The sequence below is a fragment of the Impatiens glandulifera genome, chromosome 6, assembly GCF_907164915.1.
Source record: "Impatiens glandulifera chromosome 6, dImpGla2.1, whole genome shotgun sequence".
Classification (NCBI taxonomy): Eukaryota; Viridiplantae; Streptophyta; class Magnoliopsida; order Ericales; family Balsaminaceae; genus Impatiens; species Impatiens glandulifera.
Window position 1 is genome coordinate 1,998,015 of NC_061867.1, and position 13,063 is coordinate 2,011,077.

Consider the following 13,063-nt stretch of genomic DNA (forward strand, 5'->3'; position numbering starts at 1 on the left):
GACAAGAAATTGAAAGGCACTAACATTTCAAAAAAAATTAATTTAATTAAAGGACAAAAGTGACATTTTACCTTAGCAAAAGGTTAAAAATGAAAAAATTAGTAAAAACATGTTATATATGGTAAATAACCCTCTCATCAAATTTCCCTTATTTTTATTATGATTTTAGCTATGAATTATTTTATTTTATTTGTTTTTTTTAATATATTTAGATGAGAAAAATCTATAAGAAATTAGGTAAATTGGTAAATATGCCATTTGGCCATCATTCCAGCGGCTCAGGCAAAACCACCACCGATTACGCCGGAATGCTATAAAGAGGAGGAAGAAGAAGAACTCTCTAAATTCTTCGTCTTTCTCAAAATCAGCTTTTTTCCCGTTGATGGGGTCCATGCTCGGCGACTTGCCGTCTTACGACCCTCACAATTTCAGCCTGCTTCGTCCTTCGGATCCTTCAAACCCTTCTGTAACCTTCTCACCCAAAATCAATCTTTTCTTTTGTTTCCATTGTTGTTTCTTCTGCTAATCATCTTATATCCATCCAGATTTGATCATTATTGATATATATATGCGTTTCGGGCACAATTAAAGAGTATGGTTTCATGTATTTGATCCCCTTTAAGCTAGTGAATAGCTAGCTAGTGGTATTGGTGCATTCCTTTTGTTTGAGTATGGTTTTTGTTTTCTGATCTAATGTTCTGAATCAAGTTATTGTATTCATTTGCTAATATGATGATTGATGCAACTACAAATAGTGGGTTCTAATCTAAACTGTGGATGTGAAACTAAAACTGTAATCTTTCCTATATATTGATAATATGCTTGAATCTCGATGCAACTACAAATAGTGGGTTGGGTTCTAATCTAAACTGTGGATGTGAAACTGAAACTGTAATCTTTCCTATATCTGATCATGTTGGATAATTCAGTTGCTTCTTTATTGATGTATTGTTCATTGTTTTTGTTCTGTTTTGTTAGAAAATGACACCCATCACCTATCATCCTACTCATGATCGAACCCTTCCACCTCCTAATCAAGGTAATCGAGACAACAAAAGTTAACTCGCATTTCCTTAATCATGTATTTATATAGAATGTCAATGCTTGAAATAGTATTCTGGTATAGTTTTGACATATTATTACTTCCAAGTTCCACTTATGTCTCTATTCATTAAACAAACAATCATGGAAGTTACTTGGTCCTTGAATGTTGTTGTGTAATATATTTATTTCCAAATTTTGTGGTCAGTCATAACTTCGGAAGCGAGGAACATACTGTTGAGGCACATTTATCAACGTGCTGAAGATAAGGTTAGAACCCTTTTTTTCTTTGGGAATAATTGGAAACAAAATGATAAGAAAGGTATTTTAGTGATGAATTGTGTTTTCTGGTTTGCAGTTGAGACCGAAGAGAGCTGCATCAGAGAATTTAACACCAGAGCATGGATCCAAGCATCCGAAAGCTATGGGTAATTCAGATGGCCCGCAATTCTGAGCATCTTTCTTATAGGATTTTCGTGTAAATAATAATTAATGCTCTTTTTTACAGACAGTATATATATTTATGTGTGTGTGCATTGTATTTGGTATATGGTGCTTTAGAGGTTGAAAGCAAAGCACTTAGACATCTTTTTGTTTGTTTGTTTGTGTCAATTACAGTTGTTATGTGTAATGTACACTCAGATGTAATGCTGCTTCTATCTATGGCTTCTTTTAAAAGTTTCAAGACTTTGATTTTTAAGTAGTCTACATGCTTTTGTTTATGATGTGATTTTGACTTTCTTTCTTAACTTTAAAAGGTCATTATGCCTGAAAATTTTACCCCTTGGTGTAGTTTTAAATGTTTAATGGTTATAGTGTTTTCAATAGGTGGTTAATCTGTTATGGGTTTTGATTCTCACTCAGAACTCATTTTTTTTCCGCACAAGTTCCTCTTTTTCGAATTGAGTCGAACGCTATAAATCCTTTGAGACGTTATATAACTTTTCTTTTCAAAAACTCTTATATTTCTCTCTTTTCAGATTGTCCACCACATGATGAGGAGAATTAGTTTTCAGTCGTCCGCAATTTTGTTGTTATAACTCAATTCAATCTATTTGACTCAGAAGTCATTGACTTTTGATGATGTATTCCATTAAAATTGAAGAAGGATATGCAGAAGAGTCACATGCTCTTGACAATATCACAACAAAAAAGAATGTGATCAATGAATTTTTCACTCTTCAAACAAATGTGGCATCTACTAGCAAGATGAAATCTTTTCTTTTTCAGTTTATTAGATGTCAAAACTCCTCAGTTGATAGATTTCTAACCAAAAATGATATTTTTAATGGATGTTTATTACCACACCTCTTTCCAACAAAATTGGGATGAATTTTTTTGAAAAGACGCATGATAAATGTAGCTCGTTTTAAAATTGGGAGAATTGGATAGAGACTCAAACCGATCTTTTGTGGTTAATAGAGTGGCTATAAACTTTTTTTTTATCATTTTTGTATGGTTGATTTCGAAATCAATGGCCTATTGAAAGAATTATGGTTTGAAATGTGAAAGAGTAAATTATTTATGCATAAATAGATTATGGGTATACAATACAATAGAGGGTTTTTCAATAAAAAAAAAACATAAATAAATTTGTGCGTAAAGAACTCGGTCAAACCAGCTCACTCGAATCTAGTCATTGATTCTATCTTTATCCCTTTTTTTCAAACATAGAATTAAAATATTAAATTTATAAGAATTTGTAATTTTAAATTAAAAATATTGGAACTACAACTTAATAAATATATATATTCAATTCTATTAAAATTAAAATTTATTATCTTAATCCATTAATCTAAAAGAAAAAATCTAAAAGAAAGACAACAGTCAACTTGAGAGTCTCTCTGTCATCGTATCATCGTTTCCAAAAAGATCAAACCTTTGAAGAAGCTTTTTTCAGTACAGAAATGGCGATGGTGACTGGAAACCCTATTCTCTCTTACAACTCAACCCTAATTTCCAATTCTAAAAACCCAATCTTTCCTCTATCTACCCATTTCTTAAACCCATCAACCAGAATTCCCTCTCTTCTCTCTCTTAGGTCAACATCCAGATCGACCCATCTCTCACCATTGACGGCAGTTAATATTTCCTCCGCCGCATCCATCGCCACCGCCGTCCCCACCCCCACAAAATCACTTCCCTTTCGAGTTGGACATGGGTTCGATCTTCATAGGCTTGAGCCTGGATATCCTCTCATAATCGGCGGAATCAACATCCCTCATGAAAGAGGCTGCGAAGCTCACTCCGACGGTCAGTAATCAGTATATATCTCTATCTATCTATCTATCTATCTCAATTGCCAGAGATTTTGCTTTGATTTGATGAATTTGTTGTTGCAGGTGATGTATTGCTTCACTGTGTAGTAGATGCAATTTTGGGTGCTTTAGGTTTGCCTGATATTGGACAAATCTTTCCTGATTCTGATCCAAAATGGAAAGGAGCTGCTTCATCTGTCTTCATCAAAGAAGCTGTAAGTTCTTCATCTTCTTGTTGTTAGTTCTTCATTCATGGCTGCAAATCTGCAAATTTGTCTGTATAATGTATAATTGAATTGGTCTGTTTCAATTCAATACAGGTTAGACTAATGCATGAAGCTGGATATGAGATTGGCAATTTAGATGCTACTTTGATTCTTCAGAGGCCTAAATTGAGTCCACACAAAGAAACAATCAGGACTAATCTTTCGAACCTGCTTGGAGCTGATCCTTCTGTTATCAATTTGAAGGCGAAAACCCATGAAAATGTGGATAGTCTTGGCGAAAATCGAAGTATTGCTGCTCATACTGTTATTCTTCTCATGAGGAAATAGAGAATTATCAATAGATATATACAATATACTTTTTAGAAGGATTTCAATAATCATGTCCTGATTTGAATTATACTGCAAATCAATGTTGACAATACCCCAATTTCATGAAATAATGCTTATGTTATCATTTACTCATTGTTATTTGTTTGAGACAGGCTAAGACTTCTCTTTGGAGAATTTTTTTTGAGGTTTCGAAAGATATGATGAACTTAGAACTCTAATTCAGATGTTTGAAAGTGAGGATATGAATGCACAAGCTTTTTGTTGGTGGAAAATGATCAATAAAGATTTATGCATCTTTTCATTCAAACGTATTCACATTCATATCCAGAGATTACATCTCGAGTGTTTCCAAATACATCCATATATGTAACAAAAGAGATGATGAAAAAGCTTTTCTGTTTTCATTTACTCAATTGTCATTTTTTCAAGGTTTCCAAAGAGATGATGAACTAAGAACCCTAATCCAGATGTTTGACAGTGAGGATATGTGTGCACAAGCTTTTTGTTGGTGGAAAATGACCAATTAAAATATTTATGCAACTTTTTTGTACAAAACGTATTCAGATTCATATCTAGAAAGTGTTTCCAAATACATCCAGAGTGTAACAAAAGAGAAGATGAAAAAGCTTTTCTGTTTTCATTCGAGGTTTCAAAAGAGATGATGAAATAGGAACCCTAATCCAAATGTTTGACAGTGAGGATACATGTGCACAAGCTTTTTGTTAGTGGAAAATGGCCAATAAAGATTTATGCATCTTTTCATACAAAACTTATTCAGATTCATATCCAGAAATTACATCTCAGTGTTTCCAAATACATCCTATGTAACATGGGATTGAAAAGAAAACCATCTTTAAAACAAAACCATTAGTATTATTATTTTGAAGATGTACATAATCCAAATTAAACTCAAACTTGGGATAAGAGAGAAGCTTGAGCAATCTTTAGAGCTTCCTCAACTGATGAAGCATTTTGAAGCTTTTCTTTATCCACAACTGGCTGTTCTCTTGCTAGTTTTGGAAGAAGTTGGAATTCCTTCACATAATAAAACATATAAATATCATTACTAATCTTCAATTATGTTTTTTAAGTTTCATTTCTATTTTATACAGAGAATTTAAAGTAAAGGAGTACCTCAGGACTACCACTTTCAAGTAGAACTCCCTTAAGTTTACCTGAAAACAGCAATTATTGTGAATTATATTGGGAGAACCGAATTTGTATGAAAAGAATTGTTCTTAAAAATAGAAAAGTAGCTTTACCAGAATCTACCCAGAAAGTAGCAATCTTGGGATCAAAATTTCCTATCTCAATGGCCTCTCCAACTGATTGACAGGGGCAAATATAAAAATTTAAGAAAAAAAATGTAAACTAAGGGCGGTTAGTGTATCAATATGAGTGTAGAGAAACATACCATTGTCTCCATAAAATTGCCACCATACTTTTCTTGCACTCCCTTCGTATTCAAAGACTCGTGAGTAGAAGTATGGGAGATAATCATAACTGGATTAAACAAACATCAGACTATGATTTTTCCATATGAATAGGGAAAGAAGAATACAAGAGGTGAAGAATTTACGCTTGAGTTTGAGCACTCAATAAAGCTTTAACACAATGCTGAGCAGATTTACGGGCATGATCAACATGTTCAAACCTAGCCATCCGGTCATATATCTGAGACCAGTTTCAATACCAAATAAGTAAGTTAGCTCTAATAATCCTAAGGGTTTGACACATTCTTTGATGAAAATGTGGGTTTTTAAAATCAATAAAATGTCTGATTTGATGATTGAAATTATAGGTGATGTGATGTAATAGAGGGTTTTTCGAAATAACCCAAAAGATCAAACAAGAATAGAAGAAAGGGTGTTTACCTTCAGTGGAAATGCTGCAACATCTCCCACAGCAAAGATTCCAGGCACTCTTGTTCTAAACAGATTATCAACCTGATAAAAACATTTTATTCCAATTTTCCAAAATTTACATGACATTTCATTTTGAGTAAATATTAGTTATAAAGGGATAAAAATACCAAAGTTTGAATGTTCAGGATTCAAGATTCAAGGGAAATCAACATTCGAGATTAAGATGTGTATAAACATGAATCTTTCTATTCCATGATATGTCTAAGTTGAACTCGAATCATTTATTCACCTGGATGCCTCCAATAGTTGTATTTAAGCCTACCCCTTCAAAAGGACCAATGGCAGGTTTTGCTCCAATACCAATAATAACCTAACAAATAGAGGAAACTATATGTAAAAACACATTTCTCCAAATTACATAACTGCAGAAGCAAAATTTGAGAAGAAGTTCATACTGTGTCTGCTTCAACCGTAGATCCATCTGCCAGTTTTACTGCGGTTACATGTCCATCAGGACCAGATTCCAGGTTTTTAATAGACGCACCCTATGCATATTCAACAAATAATGTAGAAAACAATAAGGAGCAAGCATGAAGAACTATTAAAAAAATTAAAAATTGAAAAACAATTAATTTCACCTTTGAGAATTTGACTCCATTAGCCTTGTAGAGCTCTTCATACTTCTGAGCAAGTGAGGGGGTAAAAAGTCTTTGCAAGAGGTATTCTTCTGGGAATATAATCTGTTTGGAACAATTACCAATATATATCATCAAAGATATGACTAATTAAGACGGTGTTTGATAACACAACTTATCACTTAATCCGAAAATTACGTGCTTATTTGAAAAATATGTCAATTTGATAAGTTTTACTTAAAACCACTAAGTTCCTTGGATTCATTCAACTCAAATTAAGCTAAAAAAAATGAATTTAGAATACCTAACTTAATTCGGTAGGCTATGAATGACTTAACTTGGTAGAAAACAACTTTAACCCTTTGAAAATTAATTAAATTACATTACTATAAGGGTAAAATCGTCTTGAAATACCTTTTCGACATTAGTTTCACATTTCATCAAATCAACTTGCATACCAAAGTACTTCAAATTCAGTTATTTTCATTTTGTTTATTCAAAAACCTTTATTTTTCACACTTATCGAATTCGACACTTATATTAATTATTCAGCACTCTATTTTCAAATTCCATTTACCAACTCCAAAAAAAAACATACAGTGGTATCAAGCTTCCAGGCGACGGCTGCAGCAGCAACCTCCATGCCAATGTAACCGCCACCAACGATCACCACCTTTCTTGCCTTCCCCTATAAAACCAACAAAAATAGACTGCTAACTATGTAAAAATATCTTAGCTATGTAAATAAATGAGACTAGAAATGAAATATTATTACCAGAGATGATATTAGTGAATCAGCATCTCCAACATCCCTAATGTAATGTACCCCAGGTAAATTTCCGCCAATTTTCTCAGGAAATCTGCAACCATCAAAGCCATTGTTCATATTGACACACAAGAATATATCTATTTCTGTTCATAATTTCACATAGCTAAAATTGACAACCATACCTTGAAGATGTGCATCCAGTAGCAATAATAAGTGATCCATACTTAAGCAATTTACCCGTGTTTGTAGTCAGTGTTTGTTTCGCGATATCAATGTCAGTCACTGGATCCTCATACAACATCTACCCATAAGTAACAAGAAAAATAAGTAAAAACTTTTACTAGTAATATTAATTTGAAGAACAACAGATCAAAGATACCTCAATTCCTTTCTCCTTGTACCATTCAGGAGTCTGTCTCTCCCCACCAGATCCAACACAGGTATGGAAACCCTGCAGGAAATGAAACTGATCTCAGCTAGCATTCAAAATGGAAATCAAGAAATGGTAATCAAATCCAATCCAATCTTACTGGTAATCTTGCTGGCTTCTTTTCAGGAGGAAACAAATAAGCTTTAGTCAATGCTGGCCGCTCATAAGGTGCATGTGGCTGCAACAACATTCAGATAATAAAAGAATCAGTTCATATCATGAAATCAACCATTTTGTAAATTGGGTAATGAAAATTACCTCCTTAGTCACAATACAAAGCTTCCCATCAGCCATATCATGTTCAACAAATGTCCGAGCAGCATATCCTGCAGCATTTCCACCACCCACGATCACAAACCTGCAAACCCACAAAACCCACAAATCAATGAGCTCCATTGTAAGTTAAAGATAGAAATTTTAAACAGCTCACTCTCTGTTCTCATTGGCGAAAGAAGACGAGGCGGCTACATAGCTTCTACGGAAGCTTATTAAAGTAGAATGATGGTGGGTTCGATTCAATGAACCGGATTGAGGAGATCGCAGGGAGATTCCATGCTTGAGGATCAAGGAATTTGACGCAGAAGCAGCAGCAGCCATGAATCTGCGAGCTGTAGTTTAGATGGAGAGGGGAAATGAGTTAAAGGGTTTTTAGAATGATGAATAGAGATCGAGTAGAAGTGAGAAGAAACCTGATGGCATGGAGATGTAGTGATTGAAAAAGGGTATATAGTTAAATAATTAGTTGGCTTTCAAAGAGGCTGAAAGGGTATATATAATCTATAACAATAGTAGAAGATTTATATACTCTGATCGCAACACGATTAGCGGCGATTGGCGATATGAAAGGTTCATCCTTCGAGGTGATGAGATACCTGCCGATTCAACCATGTCTTCCAAAATCCAGACACCTTGGATTTACAGATAATACGGCGTCGTTTTTTTTGTCTTTTCATTTCATTTTCATTTTATTTGACTCATGGTTGGAATTATTAAAAACAATTATTTTATAAGAATAAATTAAATAATTTAAAATATATATACAAAATATTAAACATAATTTATTATTAAATAATACCTTTAAATAATTCCAACTTAGTCATCCATAATTTCACTCTTATAAAATTAATAGAGTCCGGATAAATTGATAAGTCAAGCATTTTTGACCCACCCAATTTCTTGGTCACTATCGGTTAAAATCTAAAATTTTAAGCTATTAAGAGAATATTTTTTAGGATTAGAAATACTACTCCAAAAGTATTCATTAACAGATACAAATAACATAAATAACAGGAAATTTGACGAAATAACCGTAATAATGACCCTTTTAGGAAAATATCCAGACTCGATAAAGTTTGCAAAATGATCTTTGCGGCTGTCTAAAAACAAAAATATTATTTCGCATGTTCGTGATGCAAAGATATGGTCTCATAATGTTTGCAAAAATGATATCGCGTCGCGCGAACGGTGTGAAATGGTATTTTGCACTTTGTACATACGGATAATGTCATTTAAAGCCTAGTCTCTCAAAATGATGTCATTATTAGAGTATTTTGTCAAATTTCCCTGAATAACTAAGTAAAAAATATATCATCTCAATAAATATATATATATATACATATATATATATATATTAGATACTAAATTTATTAATCAAAGCTTTAAATTATTATTTTTTATTTTAACAATATAGAATGATATTTTTTAAAATAAAAAAAAATGTTTTGAATAATTACTAAAATTTATTTTTATAAAAACTTGTTACCTTAAAAATAAACTGATAAAAATAAACAATAAACAAGCTAACCCATAATTTTGTTGTTCAAGAAAACAACCTAAATCATATATCATTTATAATTATTATTACCAATTAAATTAAACAACATAAAAATATATTTGAAAACACTTTTATATAGATAAAAAAACAGTATAAAATTGCAACAAATTTGACCCAAGAAAAAGGATTTTCTGAAATTTATACTAAATATGGTTTTATACCCGCAAAGAGCAACAATAGCATTAGCATACAAATGCTACTCTCATTAATAAGAAAATAAAACATAACTTAGCAATTGATCACAATAATCTATCACCAAAAATCCAATGGAAATAACTAAAAATTGTATCAGCAATATTCCAAATGATGATCATATCAGATTTCAAAAAAAGTTCTTCAAGGAAGATCAGACCCACCAGCTGGTGCACCACCAAAGCCACCTGATCCACGGCCAAACCCACCACCTCTTCCACCAGGACCCTGCATAGTAACATCATCATCAACCAATTCAAATTCAGTTTCTTTAATCACAAATGTATCTGGAAATGGATCCAGAGATTCAATCAGAAACAGTAAGTGTTTTAAATGGAGCTGTTTATGTTTAATTTGAAGTATTCAGGATACAAGCAACAATCTATTCTTATGGTTTCAAATTCAAATTCAGTTTCTTGAATCACAAATGGATCTAGAAATTAATCCAGATTCATTGAGAAACAATAAGTGTTATAAATGGAGCTGTTGGAGATTAATTTGAAGTAATTCAGGATCCAATCAACAATTAAATCTTAAGAACGTCATTTAAATCATCAATCAAAATACCCTATATTGATGATTTTCAATAACCTAGAATAAACAAGGTTTCAAATTCAGTTTCTTGAATCACAAATGTATGTAGAAATGGAGTTGTTTGAGATTCATTTGAAGTAATTCGGGATCCAAGCAACAATCTAATCTTAAGAGCCATCATTTAATCATCAATGAAAATACACATTATTGATGATTTACAATAAACAAGGTTATTCAAATAACCCTAGATCAAACCTGGCCTAGGGAGTATCAACAATAAGTGTTTGTAATGGAGCTGTTTGAGATTAATTTGAAGTAATTCAGGATCCTAGCAACAATCTAAACCTGAGATCCATCATTTAAATCATCAATCAAAATACCCTTTATTAATGATTTTCAATAACCTACAATAAACAAGGTTTCCAATTCAAATTCAGTTTCTTGAATCACAAATGTATCTAGAAATGGAGTTGTTTGTGATTAATTTGAAGTAATTCAGGATCCAAGCAACAATCTACTCTTAAGACCGTACCCTTTAATGATGATTTTCAAAAACCTACAATAAACAAGGTTTTCAAATAACCCTAGATCAAACATGGACAAAGGAGTAAGTAGTATCAACAATAAGTGTTTCCAATTGAAACTGTTTGAGATTAATTTTAAGTAATTCAGGAAGCAAGCAACAATCTAATCTTAAGACCCATCATTTAAATCATCAATCAAAATAACCCTAGATCAAACATGGCATAGAGAGTAGTATCAACACCAAAACTAAACATAGAAGGATTTTAAAAAATTCTTACCCTGAAAAATGGCTGATAGTCAGCCGGAGCTCCACCTTTCTCACCACCAAACTCACCAGAAGGACCTCCACGGGGAGCTCCTCTATACCCTTCCCTATCACCAAACCTAGGCCTCTCTCCCTCAAATCTAGGAGGGCCACTGTTCCCAAATCATTAAAATTAAACTCAAATCAGAATCATAGATAACATAAGTTTCATATCATCTATAGTCGACATATATTGAAGTAATGAAGATTAGGGTTTTACCGGGGACGATCACCAGGAGGACCACCCATTGGGCGTCCTTGTGGCCTTGCAGACTTCTTCAAAGTAGCAGGGACAATTTCAGAAGGCAAGTTAAGATAAGTACGAAGAAACTCAATGCCATCATTGGTGAGGAACCAGTAGTAATGCATCCAAGCGAAAGTCTCACGAACGTATTCCTTCGACTTGAAACTCTGCATCAGCTTAATAACCTGAAGATTAGGGACATCAATATCGGGATGCTTCGCCAAATTGAAGTCTTTCTTAGCAAAACAAACACCCTCTGCAAACAATTTGATAGAAGATTCAAATCGAGTTAGAAATTCAATAAATATATGCAATTTAGTGACGTATAATCGTAAAGAAAGGTGCAATAATACCTTGGAAGAGGTACTTGGAGATTTCTCTGCGATTCTTCTCAGGAATGATCTGGAAAAACGAAGAATGAGTAAGATTTGTATCAAGAGACGCAATGCAATATCGGAAAAGGTTAAAGAGATAGGATTTACCATGGCTGCTGCGAGGATTGAGATTCGACCGTCGACGGCGGCGGAGAAGGGTAAATCTCTAATCCGACTGTGTTTGCACCTTGCAGGAAAGAGGAACCCTAATTTAAGCAAGCCTTTCCTTTAAATAGTGTTTCGTTTAGGCTTAAAACTAGTTGGGCCGATTCGATTTGGACAGCCCACTTTTTCAATTGGTAAAGATGAAAAAAAAAATTAGATTTTGTTAAAAATAAATAATTATATATGTATATTAAGAGATAAAATAAATATATAAGTATTAAGTCACAAACATCTTTTTAAATATTTATATTTGACAAGAAAAAAAAAAAATTGTGGTTCGAATTTGGATTTTTTTATTTTTTTTTATTAAGTGATGAGACTCGAATTTTGAATTGTGCAGTAGGGTTTGAATTATTAAAATTTTAATAAATTTGAGGTTTTCTAAATAGAAAAAATGTATTATAACATGTCATTTTTTGTTTTTTGTTTTTATTGGTTTGACACGTTTGTAAATAAAATGATATTGTTTTTAAATACGGTATTTTTTCAAGATTTAGCATTTTAACTTTTTTTAGGTGATTAAATAATGTAGGATCAAATAAAATATTTGAAAAAAATCAAATAGAGAAACATTTTGTATTTATTTATTTATGTAGAACTTCAAAACAACATAATGTTAGGTCTAGTTTATTAATTTTGACATATTTGTCTTTTAAATTGAGTATTTTTTAAGATATAAGTTTTAAACTATCGAATTCGGTTTGAATGTTGTAAAATTTGTGTAGTACGTCGGAATAGTTGAAAGTTTGAAGAAAAAAATTGCTATTTTGATTTTTAAATATCGTAAATTAGTTAAGAAAAAAGATAAAATACTACTTTAAAATGAGAAGGTGTATAAATTTGTTCGTTTGAGAAAGCCTTAAGTAATTAAATTTGTTCATTTGAGAAAGCCTTAAGTAATTAAAATTATGATGATAGAGCCTCTTAGGGCACAAGTCAAAATTGCGAGGTCCAATTTGTGAAAACGACCCAAATTTGAGCATCAAATATCAATTTGATAAAAAAAAAATTAAAAATCATTCATTATTTATTATCCAGCGTCTTTAAGTGTTATTAAATCATTTTTAAATATTTCATGTCCGTGCTCCTATAATTTATAAATAATGTATCAGCTAAAATAATAAAATATCAAATCATCTCTATTTTATTAAATATTAATACATGTTAAGTCTTTTTCTTTTAATAAAACTTCTTTTATAATTCAAACTCAAATTGTAAAATTGTAAAAATAATTGCATAATATAATTGTATAAATTCTAAAATTTTAACTTTATATTGGTTAACTATTAAACTTATAAGAAAAAACAAATTTATAGAGTACAATGGAGATTTTTCA

At 32.1% G+C, this 13,063-nt stretch overlaps 4 protein-coding genes across 4 annotated transcripts; 2 read left to right on the forward strand and 2 right to left on the reverse strand.

Moving 5' to 3' along the window:
• The first annotated feature begins 267 nt into the window (after positions 1 to 267).
• On the forward strand, positions 268 to 1,737 carry LOC124942415 (DET1- and DDB1-associated protein 1). Its single transcript, XM_047482921.1, has 4 exons — positions 268 to 466; positions 979 to 1,039; positions 1,250 to 1,311; positions 1,400 to 1,737. Exons 1-4 carry the CDS (start codon positions 383 to 385, stop codon positions 1,493 to 1,495), a joined length of 303 nt encoding a protein of 100 aa, XP_047338877.1. The 5' UTR covers positions 268 to 382; the 3' UTR covers positions 1,496 to 1,737.
• Positions 1,738 to 2,868: 1,131 nt separating this feature from the next.
• LOC124941863 (2-C-methyl-D-erythritol 2,4-cyclodiphosphate synthase, chloroplastic) lies at positions 2,869 to 3,986 on the forward strand. The gene is made up of 3 exons (XM_047482223.1): positions 2,869 to 3,294; positions 3,384 to 3,514; positions 3,620 to 3,986. The coding sequence occupies exons 1-3, from the start codon at positions 2,949 to 2,951 to the stop codon at positions 3,851 to 3,853; spliced, it is 711 nt and encodes a 236-aa protein (XP_047338179.1). The 5' UTR covers positions 2,869 to 2,948; the 3' UTR covers positions 3,854 to 3,986.
• A 603-nt stretch (positions 3,987 to 4,589) lies between these two features.
• On the reverse strand, positions 4,590 to 8,425 carry LOC124941340 (monodehydroascorbate reductase, chloroplastic/mitochondrial). The gene is made up of 17 exons (XM_047481644.1): positions 8,245 to 8,425; positions 7,986 to 8,163; positions 7,814 to 7,913; positions 7,656 to 7,733; positions 7,505 to 7,576; positions 7,308 to 7,426; positions 7,132 to 7,216; positions 6,955 to 7,044; positions 6,360 to 6,461; positions 6,177 to 6,266; positions 6,011 to 6,091; positions 5,731 to 5,802; positions 5,436 to 5,530; positions 5,271 to 5,359; positions 5,119 to 5,181; positions 4,991 to 5,031; positions 4,590 to 4,891 (listed from the first exon to the last, which is right to left on the reverse strand). Exons 1-17 carry the CDS (start codon positions 8,252 to 8,254, stop codon positions 4,766 to 4,768), a joined length of 1,491 nt encoding a protein of 496 aa, XP_047337600.1. The 5' UTR covers positions 8,255 to 8,425; the 3' UTR covers positions 4,590 to 4,765.
• A 1,146-nt stretch (positions 8,426 to 9,571) lies between these two features.
• Positions 9,572 to 11,777, reverse strand: LOC124944136 (40S ribosomal protein S10-3-like). Its single transcript, XM_047484610.1, has 5 exons — positions 11,671 to 11,777; positions 11,542 to 11,590; positions 11,165 to 11,444; positions 10,919 to 11,057; positions 9,572 to 9,809 (listed from the first exon to the last, which is right to left on the reverse strand). Exons 1-5 carry the CDS (start codon positions 11,671 to 11,673, stop codon positions 9,726 to 9,728), a joined length of 555 nt encoding a protein of 184 aa, XP_047340566.1. The 5' UTR covers positions 11,674 to 11,777; the 3' UTR covers positions 9,572 to 9,725.
• Between the last annotated feature and the right edge of the window lie 1,286 nt (positions 11,778 to 13,063).